Source organism: Glycine max, chromosome 2, assembly GCF_000004515.6.
Source record: "Glycine max cultivar Williams 82 chromosome 2, Glycine_max_v4.0, whole genome shotgun sequence".
NCBI lineage: Eukaryota > Viridiplantae > Streptophyta > Magnoliopsida > Fabales > Fabaceae > Glycine > Glycine max.
In genome coordinates this window covers 3,641,714-3,669,096 of record NC_016089.4, presented here as the reverse complement: position 1 = coordinate 3,669,096, position 27,383 = coordinate 3,641,714, and the positions used below count along the sequence as shown (strand labels likewise).

General features: G+C 30.2%; 2 protein-coding genes across 2 annotated transcripts; both read left to right on the top strand.

The window, feature by feature from the left end:
* The first annotated feature begins 305 nt into the window (after positions 1–305).
* Positions 306–3,657, top strand: LOC100778446 (BTB/POZ domain-containing protein At1g67900). Its single transcript, XM_003519667.5, has 4 exons — positions 306–725; positions 830–899; positions 989–2,263; positions 2,958–3,657. The coding sequence occupies exons 1-4, from the start codon at positions 667–669 to the stop codon at positions 3,462–3,464; spliced, it is 1,911 nt and encodes a 636-aa protein (XP_003519715.1). The 5' UTR covers positions 306–666; the 3' UTR covers positions 3,465–3,657.
* A 20,784-nt stretch (positions 3,658–24,441) lies between these two features.
* Positions 24,442–26,492, top strand: ESR1 (ethylene-responsive transcription factor ESR1). Its single transcript, XM_003519784.5, has one exon. It carries the CDS (start codon positions 24,719–24,721, stop codon positions 25,892–25,894), a length of 1,176 nt encoding a protein of 391 aa, XP_003519832.1. The 5' UTR covers positions 24,442–24,718; the 3' UTR covers positions 25,895–26,492.
* Positions 26,493–27,383: the final 891 nt, after the last annotated feature.

The window sequence follows — 27,383 nt, the reverse complement described above, 5'->3', positions numbered from 1 at the left end:
GTTCATTTTGCATAATGTATGGTTGTGGATTGCAGATGCTAAGCTATACGCGTGCTGTATATTTATTTTACTGCATAACTATGTAATCTAATAACTGAAAGACTGGTTGGAAGTGTGACAAGTCTAGGCTGAATTTGATGAGATTGCATTGCATTGCTCTTTAAAATCCCTTTTATTTAAAATAAAATGTCGAAATCACTCATGGGGATAACTATTTGACTGAAAGGACTTAACTTAGGGGTGTTTGATCTTCAGTGTTTCTTTCAAACCATATATGTCATCTATCCTACCTATTTAAACTACTATATATTATTTTCCTCTCATAACAAGCCCCCTTGGTTTTCCTTCCCTCTTGGAACTTCTACACCTTCTCTCCTCCAAGGAAATTCTATCTTTATTATTATTATTATTATTATTTTCTCTTTTTTATATTTTAGAGTTCTGAAGTATTCTTGAGGACTCTGACACTCTGAGGTCTGTCGGTTCAGTATTCAGTGTTCCACTTGGGCTATAACTCAGCAGCAAAATCTGTTCCTTGCTTTGCTATTTGTTTAGAACTTATTTCACTATCTGTTTGTTGCACTTCTTCTGTGTTAGCAAGTGAATTATTATGCAAGTGGCTAGTGAGAATTAGTGCATGATTTAGATGATAAGAAACTGAAAGCCATGAAGTTCATGAAACTAGGATCTCGTCCTGATACATTCTACACTGCAGAAGCAGTAAGGTGAGACATTAATTAACTCATCTATTTGATTCTTTCTTCTTAGATTATGTATATTTTTTTTCTTCTGGTTAATGACTATAGTATATCTTTTCTCTTGTATACAGGTCAGTCTCTTCTGAAGTTTCCAGTGATCTCATAATTCAAGTTAAGGGAAGCAGATATCTTCTTCACAAGGTATGTGAAATTGTTAATCATAGAAATTGTTCTATGTTGTTTAGTTTGTTGTTAGTACTTATTCTGAAGTTCATGGTGATGTTGTTCAGTTTCCCTTGCTGTCCAAATGTTTGAGGCTACAAAAGCTATGTTCAGAACCTCCTGATTCGTCTTCTCAGCACCAAATAATCCAACTCCCTGATTTCCCTGGTGGGATGGAGGCATTTGAGTTGTGTGCTAAGTTCTGCTATGGAATAACCATCACTCTCAGCCCTTACAACATTGTGGCGGCACGATGTGGCGCCGAGTATCTTCAGATGACTGAGGAGGTTGAGAAGGGGAACTTAATTCAGAAGCTTGAGGTTTTCTTCAACTCATGCATTCTACGTGGCTGGAAGGACTCTATTGTGAGTCTTCAGTCCACAAAGGCGTTGCCTATGTGGTCTGAGGACTTAGGAATTACAAGCAGATGCATTGAAGCTGTTGCTGCAAAAGTTCTAAGTCACCCTTCTAAGGTGAGTTTGTCACATAGCCATTCACGAAGAGTGAGGGATGATGTGTCTTGCAATGGCAACCAAAGTGTGAGGCATAACAAGTCAGGAAACAAAGGATGGTGGGCTGAAGATTTGGCAGAACTTAGCATAGACTTGTATTGGAGAACCATGATAGCTATCAAATCTGGTGGCAAGATTCCCTCAAATCTTATTGGAGATGCATTGAAAATCTATGCATCTAGGTGGCTACCAAATATTACCAAGAATGGAGGACATATCAAGAAGCAAGCTGTTGCTGACTCAGAATCTGATAACTTGGTTGGTGAAATAGCTTCAAAGCATCGTTTGCTTTTGGAATCAGTGGTGAGCTTGCTTCCTGCTGAGAAAGGTGCTGTTTCGTGTGGCTTTCTCTTGAAGCTCTTAAAGGCATCCAATATTCTTAATGCTTCTTCATCTTCAAAGATGGAATTGGCAAAAAGGGTAGGGCTTCAATTGGAGGAAGCCACAGTGAATGATCTTTTGATACCCTCACTGTCTTACACAAACGATTCAGTGTATGATGTTGAGTTGGTGAGGACCATATTGGAGCAGTTTGTGTCACAAGGGCAGAGTCCACCAACTAGTCCTGCAAGATCTAGGTTGGCCTTTGAAAGAAGAAGGTCTCGTTCAGCTGAGAATATTAACTTGGAGTTTCAAGAGAGTAGGAGGTCCTCTTCAGCATCTCACAGTTCAAAACTGAAAGTGGCAAAGCTTGTGGATAGGTATCTTCAAGAAGTTGCCAGGGATGTGAATTTTCAGTTGTCGAAATTCATTGCTCTTGCTGAGATTATACCAGATTTTGCAAGACATGATCATGATGATCTCTACAGGGCTGTTGACATTTATCTCAAGGTAAAAAAAATGTTAGAAGAAACATGTCTATTACTCTACTATGTTTTCCAATTTGCTGCCTTTTATATTTTATATACCCTGATAAAATAAGTGGTTAAGAATTAGTGTATGTTAAAAAAAAAAAAAGTGGCTGGATATATTTCGTTTTCACATTTTAGGACGTGGGACAGAATTAGTGGATAACCAACTCTCTTGACCTTAAAATCTTGTCTTATTCAAAATTTATTGGCGGTTAGGTGTAGACTGACCCACCAGAAATTTTAGCCTGACTGTATCCACATTCTGACTGATGTAGTTGCAGTATATATTCAGGTTTTTGTAAAATTTTAATTTCATTTGCCTGAAAACAGGGAGAGAAAATTGCCTGTCAAAGCTGTGTGATAGAGTTATATCATATTGCTGCATTCCAGTACTATGTCCAAGTAGATAAGGAGAAGGGAAAAAGGAGATACATGTTCTTTAGTCCTTCACATGATTGATTATGTGTCTCCCCTAAGAGATTTTGACCATTTATGTGTTCATTCCATTTAGCTAAATTCCACCTAAACGAACTCTTTGCTGATGTAACATGTCTGGCTGTCAGTTCAGTCAATCTAGTTACTAGAAATTAGGCCATGGAAGAATGAACTATATAAGTAAAATTATTTTGTGGGGATGTCTTGTATTACTAAAATTTGTGTTGTTTAACTTATAGGCTCATCCAGAACTCAGCAAGAGTGAAAGGAAAAGATTGTGCCGGATTCTTGACTGCAAAAAACTGTCTATGGAAGCATGCATGCATGCAGCACAAAATGAGCTTCTTCCCCTCAGGGTTGTTGTTCAAGTTCTCTTCTTTGAGCAAGCTAGAGCAGCACAGGCTGGTGGCAAAGTGACTGATTTACCAACCAATATCAAGGCATTACTCACAGCACATGGTATTGACCCATCAAAACCAACAGCACCATTAAGCACTACTACAAGTATAAATGCTGAGGACAATTGGAGTGTTTCAAACTTCAAATCACCAAAGTCAAAGTCTTCAACACTGAGGATGAAGCTAGCTGAAGATGAGGACTTCAATCAAAATGGTTTGGCCCATGATGGAATTGGAAGGAATTCTAGATTTAAGGCCATATGTGCTATTCCAACCCAACCAAAAAAAATGCTTACTAAGTTCTGGTCTACTACCAATAGAACTGCTGCTACAACTGAAAAGAATTGAGTGAAATATCGTATGTTTACTTTTCAAATTGGTAAGAAATGGTAATTTAGCGGGTAACATATACTCCTTTTTTTTTCTGCAAAACGCCTTGTAACTTCTAGGAAATTCCAAGAATCTTAATGTGCATTGTTGATGTAACCTATAATAATAAGAAAAGATTTTCCCCAGCACGAGGGGAAATCCTCTTTGGTAATTCTCATGTCAAAAGCTGCAGTAGGAATCTTAGGTGTCAGTGACAAATCGTGGGGCCAATGGTGATGTGTTTGTCTACAAATCTGCAACACTTGTCTCTTGTCATTTGCTGTAGCTCCTTGGGTCCTGACATTGTTGACAAATTCTTTCGTGTTTTCATGTGCCTGATTATGTTTGTCTTATTTTATCTGTATCCACACACATAATCTCAGCTTTATTGAATTGATACCCAATTAAGAACAAGATTTGAAGTTTTGTTGCGCATAATAAATAAAGTTCAACATGTATTTATTGTGCTTTTTATTTTAGTTGGAAGAGATTTGTCGTTGATCATATCATGCTGTGAAAAACAAATATTACTAATATATCATTAGTCTCAAAGATTCAAAGATGATGTGCCATACAAAGTCTGACCCAAAAAGTAGGTCAAATAAACCAGTAATAAAGATATGCTTGCTTCAAACAAGCATTAATAAAAAGAACAACTGAAAACTAATTGTGCATAACACAGCAAGGTACCTTTCAAATAAACACTTTGATAAACCTCTTATGTAACTGTATTAACTAAACTAAGCATAAAGCACCATAAAGGCAAATAAGGATGTTCCATTTAAATTTTAAAGCAAAATTTTCCAAGTGTAACTGAACAGATTTGTCAAACAATTATTGAGGCCAAGAAGTCTTAATTCCTTGACTTTCCTTAATTTCTCAAAAATTGTATAGGTGATCAGTTGACTTCTGAGTTGGAGTGGATCCATTGATAAAGGTCATTTTCATTCTCCCTTATACTCAGGTTGTTAATTATTATCAACAATTTGGTTTTTAAATCGTTGGAATGAACCATGTCCCATATAGCCTGCCTTGTAGCCAAGTCTAATCTCACAAACTGAAACCGACCACTCTCACTGTTTTGGTGGCTATAACTACAAAATATGAATACTTACATGTTTCTTAAAACCCAAAAGTATACAAAAGAGAAAATCAAATAGAGGTGTACTGGCAGTGACTGTCATTATCATCATTGCTGCAATCATGGTCAATTGGTCATCATCATCTAAGTTTCCTTGGCCATGACAACTGTTGCATGAGCATGTCCGCTGTAACCGGTCAATGTTACTTATCATTGACAAAAAAATTCACTGTTCATTTGGTCAGTTACTTAGGATTCCCTTGTTATTTTCTTTCCTTCTTCAGTGGCTCTAATTACAATTCAATCATTAGTCAAGAAAGTCTTCCACAACAACCACCATGATGCAATCTCCTATTTCCTAAAGGATTGCCTCATCTGGGTTATACATTGTTTCACATTGGTTAATTAAAATTATGATAGAAAATTACATGGGCCATGTTGGTATAACACTTTAGATTAGTCATTTGGGCCTCTAGTCCTGGGCCATGTTGGTATAACACTTTCTTTTCTTTCTTTTCCCTTTAAAATCTATAAAATTTTGGGTGTGAGTGATTGTTTTGATACTTCTCAACATTGTATCTTCCCAGTGGTTACAACTCAAATCATAATCACTTAATCAGATTGTAAATTTCGTCATCAGGGTCCAATTTGCAGGGATTCCTCTGAAGCAAAACACGAGTACATGACACTGACTTATAAAAATAATTGTCAAATTTCATTTTCAAACTTCAAGCTCACTAAGTGATACTTGTCAACTATGCATAGCCGCCTAATAAATTTTGGAATAAACCCCACCTACTACCTAATCGCAAAGATTCTTACAGCCATTCCAAGTTCACTTGATAATTTGCTTTACAGAAGATGCTACATTTTAGTGTTCATCAATAATACAACAATGACACAATAAAGTCAGCATAAATGAGAGCAGTGTTCATAAAAAATTAAATGTAAGAATGTAACATTAGTATGCAGTAGACAGAAATAACTATAGTAGTACAGTAGCTTAGGCCTCCTTATCCGTAAATACTTTTAAAAGAAAAAAATTAAAAAAATAAATTAATTAACTTCTCTAAAAACTAAAATTAATTTATATATGAGCTAATTGCAAAAGTTCTCTTATATTAACTTGTTTGAAAAATTATTTTTAAATTATGCATAAGTTAATTTTAATATTTGGAAAATTTTATTTCATTTTTTCGTCTTATTTATTTTCTCCTATAAGTACTTATAAAAATTTCATCTACACAGGCCCTAAATTATTAACATTCAATACATTAGAATATCAATGCATCTAAATTATCGAATCCTTGTTGGCATCACCACTAGCATTAAGTAATTAACCATGGAAGCATGAACCAGAGAGGCCTGATGAGGGGGTTTTGGACCTTTGGTGACTCCATGCTTTTGATCATTGGAGAGCAGAGGCAATTGGTTTTAGCCATACTTGGCTGCTAGAAAGCCTCACTTGTGCCTTCATTCCATCTCCTGACATCACATCATTTCTAGATGAAATCTGAACTTTCAAATCATTGGTTGTCATTTTGTCACTTTCCTTGCTCTTCCCTTCCTTCAATACCACCTGAAAATTGAAAACTAGATATTAATGGGACGCCCCATTTGTTGGAAAATCAACAAAGCTGGAAGCTATTCCATGTTTACAATGAAACCAATGGCCCAATGTTTCAGGAAGAAGAACTTTCCTAAAGTCAAGAAAGGTGTAATGGGACCTAGGGGAGTTATGTCTAGCAGAAGAAACTTATCTCATATAAGGTGACGAACCAAGATTCGAATCTTCACAAAACTAAGTGTTCATATTTAGTATCGGATCATATCTCCAACATGGCTCATTGAAACTAAAGAAAACAAATGTAGATAGGAATATCACATGCAATATGATGTAAGATCAAGGTTAGTATCAGTATGCAACACAAGTTTAATTTTCTTTATTGTTACGTCACGGGTATGCAAATTAATAAACTCCATCAACGCTCCCACCAACATTCTCATCACTTTTAGACTTAGTAATGTATATTTCTTCAAACACTGGGGACATGAAATAATATCAACTTTCCCTGTTCAATTAATCTTTCCCTTTTTTTTTTTATCTGTGCAGGTTTCATTTAATCATGATGCAAAACCAGGTCTCTAAAAGAAAGAAAAGAATAAAAAAAAGAATCCATGCAAAGGGTCTCCAACATTGGGGTTGGTGCTTTCTTTCATTCCCAGGGGGACTCCATTTGCAATTTAGTATCTATTAGCTCGATTGGTAAGTGTATCAATTTGCTCAAGTAGTAATTAAAGTAATAAGACCGAGTATCGTATCCATAGAAAATTTGTTATACTTAGATGACGCATATTCAATTTGTAAACAATTTTAATCAATGTAATAACGCATTCATATTTCAAATTCCTGAATTAAAATTTCTAAACTTAAAAATACATGACAAGACAAATGCGGAATTGTATAATAGAACAAATACCATGATGAAAATGTTGGGGAGCATTCTAGTGAACTTTCTCTTGATGTAACTAAATAATTTTTTCTCTATTTAATATTGCCCTAATGTTCTTTGCATAGTTAAATTACTCTAACCGTAATTTTTTACATGAAAGAGCCTAACCCTCATAGTTTCATTCTTGATTCCTCAACAAACTCATTCTAAGCGAACTGCATTACGCAAAAGATGCAACATTTACTAGGTTACTACACATCATTCCTAGAAATGCAGGCCTCTAGCTGCTCTACCAAGTTCTAAGGACTAAAAACATTTTTAAAAAATTTAATAGTGATTGTGTTAACTCATTGGTAAGTACACCAAATTGTCACAAGTAGTGTCGAGTTTACAAAAACTTTGTTTGTACTTAGATTAATGTATTTTCAATTTTTAAGCAATTAATAAATTGAATTAAAGATTGGAGAGATGGAAAATTAGAAGTAAATTGACATAAAAATTAAACTAATATCTAAAACAGGCAAGAAGCAAGAAAAACAAAACACTTTGGGGGTTGTGATGCAAAGATTGATTCAGAATGAAAATATATTGGGGCTTAGCCTACCAAAATTACTCTCAATGTAATGTTAATGATTTTTCTCTATTTAACATTATTCCAATTTTTATCTACATCTACTCGTATACTCTAACCATGATTCATCAAGTAAAAGAGCCTAATTTATCTAATCTTTTTCCTAATCCTTAGAAGAATAAACTAAATAAATTGCATTAGAAATAGAGATGCATAGAACATGCTAAACAATATCATTCTATCCCTAGACATGAATAATTTAGATGTCATTTTCCAATGCCTAAATCCTAAAACAAATACATGAATATGAGTGATTAGATCACAATCAGTAAAATTAAGTACAGAAAAGAGGCAATAAAAATTAAAATAGTATTAAATAGATAGTAGAAAAGAAATTACATCCCAAGCGTTTGGTTGCTAGGCTCTCAACAATGAGAATTTTAATCTTTCATTGTCACAAAAGGCTTTACAATTACAAGGGGTTGATGGGGAGAGAAGAAGAACAATAGGGGTGAAAGGAGGGGAGGAATGGCTCCTAAAGGCTAGTTTCTCTTATTTGGAAAACTCTAATTTTGTAGATTGCAATGTAAAGCTTTGTCTCGGCGTGTCTTTTTCCTTTGCTTTCTCCTCCTTTTATAGGCCCTAGTTAGCTTAATTTTTGCATAATCTTGCGTTAAGCACGAATGTCGCGCTGAGCGAGTGAGGCAGTGGTCAATCGCTTATCGCGCGGCTTGGGCGAAGCACGTGTTCACGTGATATATGGTTTCTTCATGTAACTTCAGTGCGTTGGACGAGAGTTTTCGGATTTTCAGCTTCTCTTTCAAGCTTTATTATGTGTTTTTGTAGTAATTCTAATACCAAATTACTATAAAATTTCTTAATTAAACACTTGCTGGTAAAAAATTTGAATGATGTTAAATTTTTCATTATTCACATAAAAATAAGCAATGAAAGAGAGAAAATCTAACAATTTTTTGTACGATTTAATCATCAGTTATACCTATGTATCGAAGTTATCCAATTTTTATTCTAGTTTCTAGAGATATTAGTTTCATAATATTCATGAGTTATGAGAATACCTTAAAGAAGAAAATTATAAATAGGATGAGATGCATGCTACACTATCATAGGAAGCTTCAACTCACAAGTTTATATTATTTGTTCATTTTTCTATACATTAAAGGCTAGAAAAGTTGTATTGAATATAAATCTAATGTACTGTTTGAAAAAAAATACTGTTAGAAGAAAGATAATATTCTACGCATGTCAATGATACGAAAATTTATTTATGCCTGATACACAGATTATATAAGAGTGGTAATAAACTAGAAATTTACGTAACTTTTTCAATATAAGATATTTTAGGGGGAAATAAGAGACGGAGTAGTTAAAATCGAGTGACAATAGACAAAGGAATGATAATAAATACTCTGAAAAATATTTTCTCTCAATCAATAATAGATAAATTATTTTTCAAAAGTATTTTTATTTTATTAATATTTCAATTAAATACTAAGCAATTCAAATATTACATTTTAACTCTTTTAATGAAGATATATATTTTAGTTTTAAAAAAGTCATTCGTCACAACAATTTAATTAATTAATGACTTTCTTAATTTGTATATATTATTTTAAAATTCAAATAACGTGAAATAAAGGAACTTCATAATTAATGAAACTCATACAGTACATTTGTTTGCACACTCATGCTAAGGCTTGACTTGACTTTATTTTTATCTATTTACTTACTCTGGATTCAATTGTTTTTGTCCAAATCTGTAGGATTTTGCTTCCTGCACCTCCGTATTTTTTAAAATGACCATAATAACCTTGTCTTCCTCACTTGTCTATAGGTTGTTTTCCTCACTTTTCTATGCCTAAAACATTGTCTTGTTCCCTTCCTCACATTTCGAGGCTTAGGTTCACTTGCACAGGTGAGTTGATTAGTGTTGTTTGCATTTTTTTGTGTTAGATTATTATAATTGGATTGAGTTATCCGTAATTGGTTTTTAGAAAACAAAGTTTTAGAATAGATCTGAATCAACAAATTTAGAATTAAATCCATAAAAGTAACATGAATTCGGATCAGACAATTTAGAATTGTTGTTATACAAATCCGAATTAATGAATCCAAAATGGTGAAATAATAGTACCAGATCAATTAATTCGAAAATATAACATATTTTTGAATTGGATAATCAGAATTTGTTCTTATACAAGTAGGGATTTATTGATCTGGAAATTATGTGTATTTGTTTATTTGTTGGGATCAATCAATCCACAATTGTGCACTAATAATTCTACATTGTTTGATCCGTTGTAAGTTTTCTGTTTCCTCGATCAACTAATCTTTAACTTCAAAACATGAATTCCGGATTGACTGATGCAGAAATTATATTATATTTTCCGGATAGACCCATCCACCTTATTGCTTTGCAGTCCTCACTATCAAAAGTTCAACCCATATTTAATGCAGCGTTGCTGGTTAAAAAAACATATGCAGCGTTCTCCAAATTTTAGATTTTTTTATATAAATCCAATCAATTAATCGATAATCAATCTATGAATAAATGTAAAATTAATTTTTTTTATCTAAGGAAATTAAGAATTTTATAATGTTAGTGTATTACGAGTTGAAAAGTACAGTATTTTTGTACTAGTAAAATTTTATTACTAAATTAAATATTATTCAAAATTCGTTTCTTAAAATTTTGATTATGAGTGCATTAGACAATTTTATTATTAAAGTAAATACTAACTAATGATTAACACAAGTCATAACGGTTTATATTTCTTAATAAAATGATTCAAAAATCAAATCTTAATTAACTATTAAATATAAAATATATCATATTAAAAGAGAGATATTTATTTTATATGTGTTTATTATCTCTTGTTAAAAATTCATTTGATAGATAGCTTGTACTTCAATGTACCATCTTATTAGTATAGTATTAGTATTAAACATCCTCTATGATAATATAAATAATCACTAGGATTAGTCTAATGATAGGAAATTTACAGTAATACGTATAAGATCCTAAACTTAAATTACAGAATGATTATTATGTATAAAAAACTGATTAAATATAATATTTTAATTTATTAGAGTTGAACAACAATATTATACTCTAAAATAAAGTTTTTGATTTTTTTATTTATAGAAATTTTTTTGGTTTGATATCATGTAAATACTCTATAATAAAGTGAAACTTACAATTTTATATTCAACTTTAATCAAAACTTTCTTTTTATTTCATTCCATTTTACACTACCAAATACTTTTTTATGTTTTTTTATGGAGTGACATTTCGGTTATATCCCGATCGATTCCTTTGTTCATTCTATGTATATTTTTAAAACGTTTTCATTATTTATTTTAATGTTTTATAAAGTAAGTGTTATGTAGAAAAATAGTAATATGTGTTTAGTATCTTTAAAATAATTAAAAAACTTACAATTTTATTTATTTCATAAATAGAAAAATATTATAAAGAGAAAGTGAGAAAGTCAATTTATTAAAATAAAAAACTTGCATAACGTCGCATGATATCATAAAGCTGGATCATATTTCTGAAAGCCACGTGCTAGCAGTAGCAGAGATAGTATACTAGGGAGATAAAGGTAGGTCATTGTCAATTTGTCACAGTTATAGTTTCGAGAAAGCACTTATTTTTTTCCGCATTATTTGAATTCTGAAACTGAAACCGACAGGCATGGTGATACTAGTCTCATCCAAAGATTTTTACTATCAAATCTCCATCAATCTTATACATTATCATTTTTTCCCCTTAATTTTCTTAATTATGCTAACGATTGATAAAATATACAAAAAGAAATACTACGTATGATGTTTTTTGCGTAGATAAATTTTAATTTATCATAATATAGAACTATTGTTGTTTAAACTGTAATTCTTTTTTAATTTTCTTTTAAAAAATCTATTTCGTTTCTTATAGAAAAATGTTTCATTTTAGTTTTATTATTGTTAAGTTATGACACATTGATATAGATTAAAAAATATTTAATTCTTCGTTTGGTTCTCATAATTTTATTATTTATATTTTTTAGTGTATAAAAATAATTTTTTAATTTTTATAATTTTAAAATGATTTTTTTAATTCTTATATTTTATTTTTTAATTTTTATTTAATCTTTAATATTAAAATATGAGTAATATTATCAATTATACTTAACTGCAAAAATATTAACAAATAATTATAATCAATTTATCACAAGATTATTTAAAATAAAAAATAGTTAATAATTTATAATTAATTTATAACTTATTATTTTTATATTTTTTTAGTAAGAATTAAAAGATAATTAAAATATAAATTATAAAAATTAAAAAATAATTTTTAAATTATAAAAATTAAAAAAATCATTTTAAATCTATAGAAATCAAATGAATAATTTAATCATTAAAAAAAACACAAATTTACCGATAAGCCATGACACAAATTTACCAATAAGTCATTATCGTGAGTGTAACTGAGTTGGGTCTAATTTTTTCCCAGCACTAAACCTCTCAGGTAGAAGAGATAAATGTTTAAATATTTTTTTCCTATAATTTATTTTTTTAAAATTTTATTTCTCGTAAAATATATTTGTTTTACTTTTTTATTTAGAATATTTTATATAATATTTTTTTACTGTTTATAATGTTATTTAAGATGCTTTAAGGATGAAAAATAAAATAAATATATTTTATAAAAAATTGAAAAAATTACAAAGATAAAAATAAAAAATATTAAATTACAAGAAAGAAAAATATATTTAAGTGAAGCTTAAATAATTAAGAGGATTTGTGGTTCTTTCAATCTTTATTTCTTCTGTCAGAAATGTCCATAGTTTTTATTGAATTGAGTTTGCTCGTAAAGAATTGACTTTGAGTTTTATGTAAAGAAAAAGATTTTATAAAGATGGTTCGTATTTTTTTACCAAAAGATTAGTAATAGATAAAATCAAGTCTTTCGTGCTAATAATATGATTAAAAAACTAAACAAAAAATAGATCTAATATGTTGAAAATAATATTGGACAACATGGAAATTCATTCATATGAAATTCATTATATTTACATTAATAATTTATTTTCTGTTGATGTAAAAATACATTAATAAAAATAAACGAAACTCTTAATTATTAGTATATTCTATTTTGTTAACAGTTTATAATGCCTAAACCCGCGTAAAATAATCTTACTCACCATATAAATAAGTCTGGTGACCAAAGTTGCCGTGTCTCATTGAAACTCAAATAATAATGAATTGCAGATTTGGCAAATTAGACATAGAAGAACTGAAGAAGGTATCAGCATACATGGCAGTGACGACCAAAACAGTGGTGGCGGCAGAATGGCAAGCTTTTGTTTTGTTCGGGGGTAACAGAGATAGCATGTTATAGACTTATAGGATAGCTTGGATATTTTTGGATCACCAAGAGGTATATAGTATAGGAGCATACAAAGGTAGCCATATAAGACAATCGTGTTATTTTACCTTGAGCGCTGATCAACGTAAACTTAAAAGTTGAGTCTAGGAAGAGTGATAAAGAATACTTTAAAAAATACAAAGAAAAAAAAAACATTTATGTTTTGAGTGAGATGAAGATTTGGAGCAATGGATAATAAATGATAAATTTAAATATATTTTTAGTCTATGTAAAATTAATAAGTTTTGTTTTTAGTTTTTATTTTTATTTTTTGACTTTTATCCTTTACATGTTGAATATTTATGTTTGATTCATGATTCTTGTTAATGACTTGTGTACTTGGTGAAAGAGTAAATGATTATTCTATTTAGGGTGAGAATAGATCAGGTCAAGTCAAGACTTTAAAATTTAAAAGGCTTGAATCTAACTTACGATGAATATTTGAGGTCCGAGTTTAGCCTATAGTCTATCAAAGACTTTTATTTTGACTCGGTATGACTTTTTTAAATGTCTGACCTGATAACTTTTTAAAAGTCTTTCTCACAATAAATATTTAATATTTTATAAAGTAGGAACATAATAGGAAAGTTAAAGAAAAAAAAAATCAAAATAATAAAAATATAAAATGACACATGACTCACACCTAAATTGTAATTAAAATCCTTGATTATAGGAATAGAAGTTATGGAGCATAATGATCAAAGTCTGATGATAGTTTCAAAAAAAATTTAATTGTATCCAAAAAATAATATTATATATTGGTATCCAAAAAATTATATATATATATATATATATATATATATATATATATATATATATATATATATATATATATATATATATATGCCGGCCTATCAGGCTTAGCTTTTAATAAGCCTAAGCCTCGTCTATTTAATTTAATAGACTTTTAAAAAAGTCTAAGCCTAACCTTTTAATTAAATAGGTCAGTTAAGGCCAGGTTGTAGGTCCCCTGTAGATCGGACCTATTCTCACCCCTAATTCTACTAATATCTCTTAGTATTTATGGTATAATATCAATATTTGATATTTATAAAAAAAATTCTAAATTTAATGTTATTTATCGCCCAATGAAATTATGGGACTGAATAGTAATTTTACTTTATTTAAGTTTTTTAATTGACGATAATAGATATTCTGTATCAATGTAACTGACAATAAAAATATCTCAAATATAATAAGAAAACATGTTAGAAGAATATATGTATATAACTTTCTTAAATCTCTAACAAATATTAAAATATTAGAGTGAAAATTTAAGTTATATCGAATCATATGTATATAATGCATTTTTAAGTTATATCGATCCTCCAAATTCATCTAAATTTATTTCCATTCATTTGTTTGAACACTAAAATTTTGCAGATCATGAGCATGTTTGTTTCTCCGTTATTTTTGTTGTTATGCACATTCAAAGTTAATCTAACAGTTCAATGCAAAATAAATGGAAAAAAAAAAAAAAGAAACTTAAGATGTGTTTGTTTCATCGTCTTTCTCAACGCATGCGCAACGACGTTCATCCGAAAGTAAATCACTTGCTTTTCACAGAGCGGCACTTTAGACACGTCCCAACTTCCTCACAAACACACTTAATATATTGAGAAAATTAGTTTTGATCTTACAAATGTTTCCAAACATGCACGAAGTGATCAACTTAACAGGTCAATATGATACCAACTTGTGTGTATACTATATAGTATATATTTCATGGCTTACATTACTGAATCTTGGCATGTCAACGTGTAAATTGACTGACAATGACATTTATACTCTGCATTCTTGTCTCCCTCTCTAGTCATTCGATATTAATGGAAAGTTGGAAACACTATCAACTCTCAAATCTCAATCCCTGTTCCTGCCCCTATTGCGCGTGCACTTGGCGAAACACGATTTCAACTTTTTTATTTTCTCAATTTGTTAATTAATTCTCCCCTTCAATCTATTATTGCAGCGTAAAAATAATAAAAGATATGTTATCAATGTTCTTTAAACACACATTCTTAATTAATTAATACATTTATGCTAACATTTTTTAAGAAATATAAATTAGTGCCATGCTTATTCGACAAAGGTGTAATTTTGTGAAGAATAGATGCAAAAGCTATTATTTGTAGACGCGCAGTACAATGTATAGGATGAATATTTGTATATTTGGAAATTCGTTTAGATGGAGGAATTACATTTAGAATGTAAAATGTTGAGAAAAAAATTATTTATAAAGTGTTTAGTGGAGTGAAATGAAATAAAATATAAAAGTGTAAATTCTATCTTATTTAATCGTTCATTTCATTTTTTTTCACTGTAAATTATAAATGAAGAATTAACATATAAAAAATAGACACCAAGGAAAATGAAAAGAGCGTATCTTGTTCATCTGGCAAAAGATATATGCAACGGGATATGCTGGGGCCATGTCTGATAAAACGTGTCCTCCATGTCTGGACTATTCTACTGGCCCCAGCCTCAGAAGGGAAAATGCAAAAGCAGATTTCACAGCAACGTTGGTAAGCATCAGGAGCAGAAGGATTTTAATGAAAAGTTGTCTGATGGAGATAGAAATAGAGACAGCAAAATGGTATCATAACTATTGGTGTATATATATATATAGAAGCCGTGGCACGCAATTGCAAATCCAAATGGTTTTAGTTGAAAGTGTGTGTTTGGATTATAATTTTAAAAATAAAATTTAGTTCAACTTAATTTTATAAATCTAAAGTTTTGTTAAAAGTAGATTTAATATAACTTAATTAATCCATTTAATCTATATTTGAAGTTTTTTATGTTGAATGAAGAAAATATGAGATTAATTTTGGACTCAATTTTAGCTTTAAGTAAATAATATTATTTATCAAATAAATAGGTGGAACTTTCATTGAAAATCAAACCTGAATTTGAATGTTGAAATGCCAAACTAAACATACCCTAAATTCATTTATATTTAATATTGAGTTGTTTGTCCATCTTATACTGTTATACATAAAAGATGTAGGCACACGTTTTTGAGAGTGTTGCCTTGTTGCGTGTAAAACCATAGCTCACGGCACAAAGTAGGAGGAACCGTTAAGAGTTTTGGTGCATCTTACAGTGGATTCATTACATTCCTGATTCCAGGATATCCACCCCCTTTAATTTCCCTTTTGTAGCTCTACCTATATTATTATTATTTTTAAATAAAACGCGTTTCAATTACTATACAGTGTACACAGCGGAAAGATTGTCTATAATAGAAATATACTACGTGGTTATCGAAAATATATATATATTTATTGTTTGTACGATTAATTTAGGCAATGTTTGAAAAACAAAATTACACCGCGTACCTAAATTCAACACATAAGAAAGCTTTTATGCAACTAATATTTAGGAATTATAAGATTAATTTGATAATAAGAAAAAATTATGAATTTAATCTTTTTATTAATAATAATTAATGATTAATATTTATTTATAAAAAATGCATGATAATGTTTTAATCTTACACCCAAAAAATCCTATTTTCTTTTATCAATAAGGAAAACAGTTTATTTAAATTTAATTCCCATCAAGGTTAGAAAGTCGTCTCCTTCTCTCGATTTTGTGCTCAGGAAAAGCTGTTTTCTGATTCTGATGGATTTTATTTATTATCTGACTCTCCATTCTTGTCTTCTTTTGGAATGCTTACTCTCTTGTTGCTCCTTCGCGCTCCCTCAGTTCTTCACCAGAGAACCGTGAACCGTCATTTTAATTCCTTCCACGGTCGATTTTTCCTTTTATTTTTAATTTTTTTTTTGTTATGTGTGTATGTGTCATCTTCATTGATGTTTTTGTGCCAAAAAGGTTTGCATTGGCATCACACACAGTTAGATTTTTGACATTGTATTCGAAATGACCGGATAAAGGAGGCAGTCTCCATACTCCAAAATCAAATTTTAGAGGAATGGTGTCTTTGTAAATAGTTGTAATTGAGCTTGTGGACAGGATTGAGGTGACATGGAGAAAGAGATATATCATGCTAATATATACGTTTATTGATTGCTTTTCCAGTTTGATATATCTCATAGGTGTTTGATAGCAAAAAAGAAGTAGAAATAGATAAAAAAATAAAGAAGTTTAACTTAAGAGAAATAAATATTAATAAGCGTTAAAATTTGATATTTTTTTAAAATGTTATATAACTGCATTTAAAAGAATAGCATATTTTATGACATTCAGATAATTATAAAACAGAAAAATCTATTAAAGTGATTTGATACACGATAAATATATACCCGAAAAGATTGATATCACGGATTAAAAAAATAATAAAAAATTATAAGTATAGAGAAGGTCAAATAAGACATTGGGCAAAATAATAGACTACATAACTTTTATTGCTATAAAAATAAGGGAAGAGAGACTCATAAAGTTTTTGGAAAGAGCGAAAATCTTATCTCATGATAAGTAATAGAAAAAGATTGTCATGCAAACACCCTAAAACCCTAAAACTGTAAAACAAATTCTCCAACACTGGGAAATGTGATATAAAATATATTATTTTATTATTTAATATTTAATAAAGAGAATGTAAGATTAAGAAATTGTTTTATTGTATCTTATGATTGTTGGATATTGTGCAGGGGTATATTTATTATTGTTCTAAATAATATTTTTCAAGTTTTAATTTCTAAGTGTATGTTTTAAATGATTTGAATGATATTGTGTGATGAATATAGTCAAACATTATCTAATGAAATAAGTTAGACTTGATTGTTATTGTTATATTTGTTAAATTCGTAGTTATTTTTTTCCCCAAAGTTTCACACCTATCAACATAAAAGCAATTCTAGTTCAAACACATACAATTTGGCACTAAATAAGGACCTATCTTTTCGGTGAGGAGATTTATATGGTGATTTATCATTGTGTACTAGACTAATATTTGCTGGTAATTCAAAATTATTAAGTTGAATAAAGGTGCTTTGAATAAATAACTTAGTTAATATTTCATTAAATAATTACTTATTGTATAAAGTACTAGTGGATTATAAGTTGTTTTTATGATTGAAGAAAAACTATGATTTACATTGTTTTTATATAGCTATATATAAGCTATTTCATAAAACTATTTATAGAACTTATTGAAACAAGTCAAAAACAATTTATGCCCATATCATAAGTTATTTCAAATACTTGTACAAAGTATTTGTCATAAAATAAGTTTAAACGAGTTATAAATAAACTCTTTCAAATATGACGTAATATCTAAGAATTGCTTCTAAAGTAAATGTATTTTCTTCCGAAAATATCATGTTTAAGGTATTGCTACTATAATTTATCAATAATTTACTAAAAAAATCAACTATAACTTAAGGTACGTATTATTAATACATCAAGTTAGACTGCACCTACACCCGACATGCAGTTCGAAATCAACCAGAAAAGACGCCAAGTTTTTAAAACACAAATCCGGCTCAATCAATTACAAATCGTGCATGTTATAAGCACCCGTATTAGACTATTAGGTGTCGTTGTTTATATGATTAATTAAAACTATGGTAGGGCTTCTTCCGTGGCAGAGGGTTCTTTAACTTCCCTTCGTCGGAGAGGAAGAATTTAGGTGAAAAGTGTAGTAATAAATGGAGGAAGATAACAATGCGTGGTTGTGGTTAGCAATAGGGAAGGATATACGCAGACCTAGTTTCGAAATCCAGAATCATGCATGTCATGCCAAACTACAATTATACCACAACCTTGTGCGTCTATATATTAAAGGTACTTCGTCATTTTATAGGTTTCTTCTTTTTGTACAGATTATAGTTTGTGAAGACAAGGACGTCCACGAAAGATGACAAATGATTTCAATCTATTATTAGCAGAATTGATTACTACAACGGATGATATGTTTTTACAATCCTAGGCTCAAACCGAGATAATTATTCTACTCATCACCAGCCAAGCACCGACAATTACTATATTGTTTTGCAACATCATGAAATTTCTTTATATTAAGTTTTATTACATTTTGTTATTTTTTAGAATAAAAGACGTAAATTATCCCATAAAAAATAAGATATTCAATGTAAATACAACTAAAATCAAAAAGTTAATTGACAAGCAAAAAATCTGAATGCCCTAGTTAAATTATAAACTATTCATGAAAGGAGTCTAATTCAATTAGTTAAGTTAGATGTATAAATATTATAAATCTTTTGTGTTCAATACTCAAAGATAAAAGAAACTATAAACAATTTGATTGGTTTGCTTACGTGTGAACGGCATAAGAGTTTTGAAGAGCTAAAATAAATGCATGATAGTTCCTTAAGATGCAACCAACTTCTAAATCATGAAACCTTTTCGATCGAATCGTTACTGTTCATTATCAATTTGTAGTCGATTTTGCAAATAATATTAACAAAATAAATAAATATTTCCTCAAATTTTAACATACTACACATGTATTTTCTTAGAATTTGATTCCTACATAAATACTCGTTATTTTAGGATTTCAATTTTAGGATTTCTACATAAATACTAATTATTAATTTTATTTATCCAAAATAATCACATGTTAGTCACATTCTCATTTAAGAGAATTTTTATGATAAACATATTTACATTTTCTTCCCACCAACAATTTAAATAATATATTTCACGGATTCTTCATGTTTTTGTTTGATTCATATTGTCCAAAATGATTTTTTTATATCCTTGTTCAATCTTTTCATGCGTTTGTAAGTAATTGTTCCACCAACAATTCAGGTTGAATCACAAACAAATCAACACTAATCAACTTAAACCATTGGCCAAACAAAATCGTTGAAACCTACATAATCGAACACCATCATCGAGAAATCTATTTTTAACTCAAACAGACACATATAATAATAAAATAATTTTTTATTCATTTACAATCATGTCAGTTACTTCAACATGTTTATTCAATATTTAACATGATTAACTGACAGACAGATTAGACATATATAACATAACAGTAAGTAAAACATTATAGTGTCAGTAACAATTACAAAACACGAGTTGAATTAAAAATCTAAAAATTCGGGTTGACTATATTTACTAATAAAATATACATATTAAATTATTTAAATCCTATTTCACTTAAAACATATGAATCAAAATATCATATTTAATGGAAAATTAAAAAATCCCTAATTTTCTTCTTTAATAAAATCTTTTAAACTTCATCTTTTAAACCTTTATAGCTCAAATCGTTTTTATCCTAGATTTATTATAAATCATTGATTATTGTTGGACCTTATACTATAGGTGGACCTTAAATATTATTTATCATTAATTATAGTTGCATTGCATAGATTTATTATAAAAAAATTGTCATTTGCGTCTTAAAGTAAAAGACATAAGTTGACAAAGTGACAATTTTTTTTATCTCATAAAAACTTAATTAACTCAATCTTAAGGATATCTTATAAAAAAAACTTAATATAAAGTTATTAAGTAAAATCTAAAACATTAAACAATATTTTAAAGAAGTATATGCACCATATGTAAAGATTTTTTTATGCCGTCATTAAATTATAAATGGATGTATATGATTTCTTTTTACTTTTATAATTATTATCCTGAAAGATATACGAACATTAATTTATAATTAATTGATAGTATGAATTATTTTATATTGATAATATATATAAATTAAATCATCTTTTAATTTTTTTTAAATCATATATTTCTCTAATAAAATTTGAGATAGTTATTTTTTTAATAAAAAATTTACTCTACGTATCCTATGACACATTTTTTCAGCAAATGATGCATCAATTAATACGCATATAATGTGAAACAAGATAATGTGTTTTAAAACTGAGCAAGGCTACTTTTGTTTTCCATTTCTGATTGCGGCGACATGAATTACGAAGCAAATCTATGGGCGATAGAAAAAAGGAATGGAAGAAATTCTTGGAAACACTGTTTCAAACATGCACTAAATATGTAATTCATGGTTACTTGGAAATAGGGTAAAAGCACTAATTTGAAAAAGAAATAAATCAGTTGTAATGCAAGGTTAGCAAGTTAAGGTTGAGAAATTCAGTCCAAATTTGAGCGATGGATGGATAAGTGGATACAACCCTCTCCAGTGATGGACCTACTTAAAAGACGGATCTACTTAAATTTTAAGGATACACTTACATTTCCTCATTTTTTTAAAATTCATTAAATTTAGAAATAAAATTTTATATATATATATATTTTTATTTTATTTATATTTATATAATTGAATTCATTCATTTTGATCTCTTTCTTTTACAATGTTACCAAGTTAAGGTTAAGAAATTTAGTCGAAATTTGAGCGATGGGTGGGTAGAGTCCTCTCTGTCTCTCTCTATCTTGCAATGGACCTTTCATTTGTCATCTTGGCCTGAGTGGAATGGTACGTACAACCAATGTTTATGTCAGTTTCTAGCTGCCAACAGGACCTAATCTTTAAACCCCCGTGTATCAGACAAGTCCATGTGATTTTAAATTCCTGGTTTTAATTTCAACCACAACATAAGTAACGCAGGATCAATAAGCAAATGTATCGACACTTGCATAATCAACCTTACCCAACAGGCAAAATAAGTGGAAACTGGAAAGTTATAAATAATAGCCTAAGCATGCATAAACCAAAGTGGGAGGAACAACGTCTGAGCGCCGCCAGTGTAATCATTCAGAATGATAATCGATCACAGCACTTCACCTCCAACTTCAATTCCCATCAAATTATTTTTTATTAAACAAAAGCTAGCTGAAAAGCAGCTTTATCATTTATCATTTATCACCTTCGTGCTTGAAAATTTTGGATTGTGTATAATAGTAGTAGTATTTGATTTGATTATTTTTATTTTTCAGATTTCGTAAAGAGTTGGGAAGGAAACTATAATTAGTTACTCCAGTTTCATTAAAATCTCCAATCATAACGTTTATACGACCCAAAAGGCAATGCGATTTATTCCCCCATCGTCCCAGAATTGTATCATTTCTCACACAGTCTTGGGAATAGCCGAAGGCAATAACTATTTCTGAACTGCAATTAGCTGCACAAGTCACCACCTATCCAGTGGCCACTTCCATAAAATTTAATCAATAGAAAAACGGAGTAATAATAGTAGTAGTATTTTCTAAGAAATTACTACAAAATAGTACTACTAGTACTTTTTTCTTTTAAAAATTTAAGACATTTATAAAATATATTAAATTCTTACACTTTCTATCTTATAGTAGTAGCATACTACTTTTACATTTTTAATTTATTTTAAAAAGCAAGAAAGTATTAATTATTTATTACAACAATATCTTTATTTATTGATATTTCACCTAAATACTTAAAACAAATTTGTTGTACTTTCTAACTATTTAATTTGAATAATTTTGTCAATTTCTTTTGATCTTGAAAACTTTTAGGAAAGAACATGATATCCCAATACAAATCAAGAAAAACTTCCTCTTAACTTAAACAACACTTACAAAAAAAAATAAAATAGACTGATTAAAAATTTTCAAAAAAATTATAATTAAGAAAATGTAAAAAAAAAACTTATGCAAGACATAATTTTATGTATATAATATTTTTTTTAGTTCCTTAACAAGTGTTTTTATTACATTAGTATTTAACAAAAACTTATATTTACTTCAGTCAAAGATAAATAAACAAATACTACTATAAACTTGATCTTCATCATACAACACATTATCTTGCAACATTTGACTAATCCTTTGGGATTAAATTTTCTCAATTAATTGAATGTATTTATCTGTGCCGTAATTTGTGTAATTATTTTAAAAAATATACATTAACTTATAATGATAAATAGTTAATTTAATCGAATCACTCGTTAAAAATATACGTATTAATATGATATGTTTATTAATTTAGTTTATATGTTTATTAAGCTGATTCAACGAGGAAAAGAATGCCACACAAGTGGGGTTGGGCAATAGTGGCCTTTAAAAGTCTTCGCTTGTAGGACGATGTAGTGGTCCGGCAACACTATGCCTAGTTATTAAAATACAGGTGCGAAAAGTTCATTGGGCATAAAGGTTAGTAATTTTCTTTTGAAAAGTATGATATCTAAGAAAGCTATATATCCATGCCTGCTTCATAGAACACTGTATAATGCGATCAAGGACAGACAAAAAAGAAATTATCATCCTGGTGTCATGTATGTACATTATTATGTAGTGTTTCTCCAAACTCTTCTATGACACTCCCATCCATGGATTTAAACTATACGATAATGTGAGTTTATATAATTAAAGATGATTTTAATTAATTAATTAATTAATGTATTTATTTTTTATTATTCATCATTTAAAATTTTTATAGTTAAATGTGTTAAACTTAGAATAATTATGAGATTGAGTCACCTTATAATTTTTTTTAAAAAAACATGTAAATGAAAATAAAACAATAAAAAATCTTATCTTAATTTATGAGATCAATCATTAATCATAAAAACAGGTTATTATACTCTATTGAGTGATCTTTACCTTCAAACTAATAAAAAAACAATGACAAGGAGAAAGGAGACATAAGTTCAACTGTTAATTAAATAATAATAATAATATAACAATAATAAATATATTTAAAATAATGTGTTAAATAATGTACCCTCAATATATGTTTATGACTTAAATATCTTGACCGAGGAGATTTTTAAAAAAATGTAATTTAATTCGTAGTACTTAAACGAGGATTTTTTTAAGAACTTGTAATAAGTATTGCTAACTATCAAACGCCAGTACTCTAGTTCGATCTATATCCCTAGCTTAAATAATCTCAAAGTCTTGAGATGGGTGAGTCTATACTATCAACAAATTAAAGAACCATAAGCAATGTATGAAAGGTTGGATCATAGCACGTCCATATAAGCTGACAAATTGTATTTATATATATTTTAATTTAAATATTTATACAATAAAAAAAGAGTTGGTGAATGCAATAAAAAAAAGAGATGATATAAAAGGAGCGAGAAGTATTTAATAAGTTTTTATTTTTTTAATTGAAGTATGTGATAAGTTAATCAAGTGATAAAAAAACCAAAGGAAAACAATAATATTATAAACTTGTAAAATGTATGATATGCATTATGATGTACTAGCTAGTTACTCTAATAAATAATGTTACTACTTATTAATAATGGTAATTTATAGAAGAAACTCAAAAACATAAAAGTAAATTTATTAAATACCATACTTAAGTAACTAAAAGTAGTTAATTATAAAAGCTTATCTTAAATTCCTAATACATTAAATATTTTATGTAATCACTAGTATATTATATTTTGAAGTAATCAGTAGTATGGCCCAATAATAAATAATAGCAATAACTTGGGTACCAATAGTCAGAAGAAAAAAAATAGGAATAAGAAGTCAGGTATATTTATAGATTTGTCCCATGGTTTTTGTCTTTCTTCTCTTATAGTATATCGATTCTTGTGTTAGACATGCATGATTAAATCAATCACTTTCCAAATATACCACCAAGAAAACAAGATAAAAAAAAAAAAAACTATATGTACATCTCCATGTATGTTGCCTTGTGCAATAACTCTACCTCACACACTAGCCCCTCTATAAATACGACCAAAACGCACCAAATTCAAGGCAACAACACACCAAAACCAAAACCCCTCTTCTCTCCCTTCAGAAAGTATCACTACTGTTACTATTTTTGGTTTTCTATTTTATCACATACACATGGAGGAAGCAATGAGGCGTCTCAACGGGGTAGCTCCGATTATCGGACCCGACTCGAAAGGCGACGGTGGACTCATCGCCAATAACCCGAAACGGACCTCGGCCGTGAACAAGAGGGCTTTAAGAGAAGACGGCGGCGGTGGTGGCGGCGGCGGAGCGATGAGGTACCGCGGCGTGAGGCGCAGGCCGTGGGGGCGTTACGCGGCGGAGATAAGGGACCCTCAATCGAAGGAGCGGCGATGGCTGGGAACCTTCGACACGGCGGAGGAAGCCGCTTGCGCCTACGACTGCGCTGCTAGAGCCATGAGGGGTCTCAAAGCTCGCACCAACTTCGTTTACCCAACTTCTCCGCAACCTTCTTCCGCCACCACCGAACACTTGTTCCCTAACTTCAACAACAACAACAACTTTCACAAACACTCACTCTTCAATCACCACCGTAACCGCCACATAACCGGTTCCAACACTTGTTTTGACCACCCTCACTCCGTTGACTTTTCAGCCCCTCGAAACCCTTCTTCTCTCAACATGCTTCTCTTTCGTGACCTTATTCACTCTAACCCTTCTTTGCTTTCTTCTTCTTCCACTCAGAACTTCCACGACCAGTTTTACAACAAGAGTACTTCTACTTTTTCATCGTTACCTGTTTCTCCTTCTCTTGCTCCCCCTAGTTATTCGATGAATAATTCTTGTGGAGGCTCTTTGTCTGTTAAGATGAACACGTTTCCCACTTGTGGAACTAATTTTGCTGAAAAAGGTGATGATGGTGATGGTTTTTTCTCTCGTGAGTCTTCGGATTCGGGGTTGTTGGAGGAGATAGTTAACAAGTTCTTGCCTAGAACGAAGCCTAGTAAATGCGAGACTACTTTTGCAAATCCTCAGGAGGAGTCGCTTCTTCTCCCTCCGCTTGTTTCTGAATCAACGCTTGTTTCCACCGGGCAACAATACTATGATGATGACATGAAAAAAGGGTTTCCAAAGAACGAGGGTCTAGGTGTTTTTTATTCTGATCAAGGTTTTCCCATGCAGCAATTCGACACCTCTAATGGGTTTAATAGCATGGCTATGGAGAATGATCAAAACATTATTAATAATGCAGAGAACTGTGTCGTTGAAGATGTTTTTCAGTACCAAGAGCTTCTTAATGCTTTCGCAATCAGAATGCAAAATGCTTAATTAGTTAACATTTCCAGTGTCTGCATCTCAATGCTAGTTGTGTATGTAGTCATGTTGAATCTGTCACTTCTCAATGTTGGTCTGGCCTTTCAATTAGAAACTTATTAATCATTAGGGCCTTTTGTTCCTAGGTTTAATTAACCAGGTTATTTTGTTCGTGCTTACTATGTAGTATTATGCCCCTCTGGCTTCCTTCCAGTAGTATTATGTATGGAACTATGGATAATTTGAAAGCAATATATTTTTAGTATTGGTATTTTGGGTAACCTTTGAAATTGTCATGTTTATAATTGTTTTTGGTTAAGCACGCCTTTGCCCTTTTCACTATATGTTTTCTTTATGATATATGGACATTCATTTTTTAAACACCTAATAACTATTTTTTATTTTTTATACGTGAAATCATATTATCTATAACATTTATGTTTTTTTTTTATTTCTGAGTGTTAGGTATTCATTAACATATTGGGTATTTATCGATAATTTTTGTTTTGTTTTTCTACTCTGAAAAAGGGATTAATGAGAACCACGCACTCAGAGTGAATTTGTTTTTGCTAGATGACGATAGCTTCTGCGTTGACTTTGGAAATAGAAAATTAGTCTTGCGTTGCACAATACCTTTTTTCTGCTTTGTATGGATCTATATATTCTTCCTTCTGTTTGGAGAACGTATTGGTCTGGTTTCAATAGTGCCTGGTTGGTGTTGTCCTTTTCTTCTTAGTATTTTGTTGTGGTATTGTGATTAAAAAAAAACAAAAAAAAAAACCCTAGTAGCATGGGAATGTCTTCTGGGAAAAAGTGTAACACTGAAGCTGCTCATTCATCGAAAAGGTAATAGCATAGCCAGGGTGAGGATTTTTGGTTACACGACAAAACACCATGTAGATTGTGTAGAATGCTCTCATAGACGCGTTACTTATATTCCTATGGTACTAGCAGAAAAAACAAAAATAATACTAAAAGAATGAAGTTCCTGTTACTACCATATTGTGTAAGTTTCCATTCAGAACCACCGCAGAGAATTAAATATTCTACCACCTTCGTGATGTGCTACTTCTACACGTATGGGCCAAGTTGTCTCAGAAACTTTGATCAAAGAGGAATAAATATGACATTAATTTACAATAGTAGTTGATGGGTCTCAAAATCTTCAACCAGAAAGAAGACAAAATTTTAAATGAGATGCACGGTAGTGGCTATTATGTTAATTGAATCACATTGATGTAGTGTTTTGACTTGATTAAACTGACATAATTGGGATAAATAGGGTTTAGGACCACAATATATACAACAGTAAAGTTGAGGTTGTGGAATTTACTGGAGAATGAATTAGTTAGCTGGGACTTGGTCATTTTCACAATGAATTGAAGAAGGGTTATGTGGAGGTCCGGTCCGTGTGATTTTGATTTTGATTGGGAAACAAGAAAAGCAAGTGTGTTACGATATCTAGAATTGAATTCGAGAACAAAGTTGCAAAAATTTATTAGCA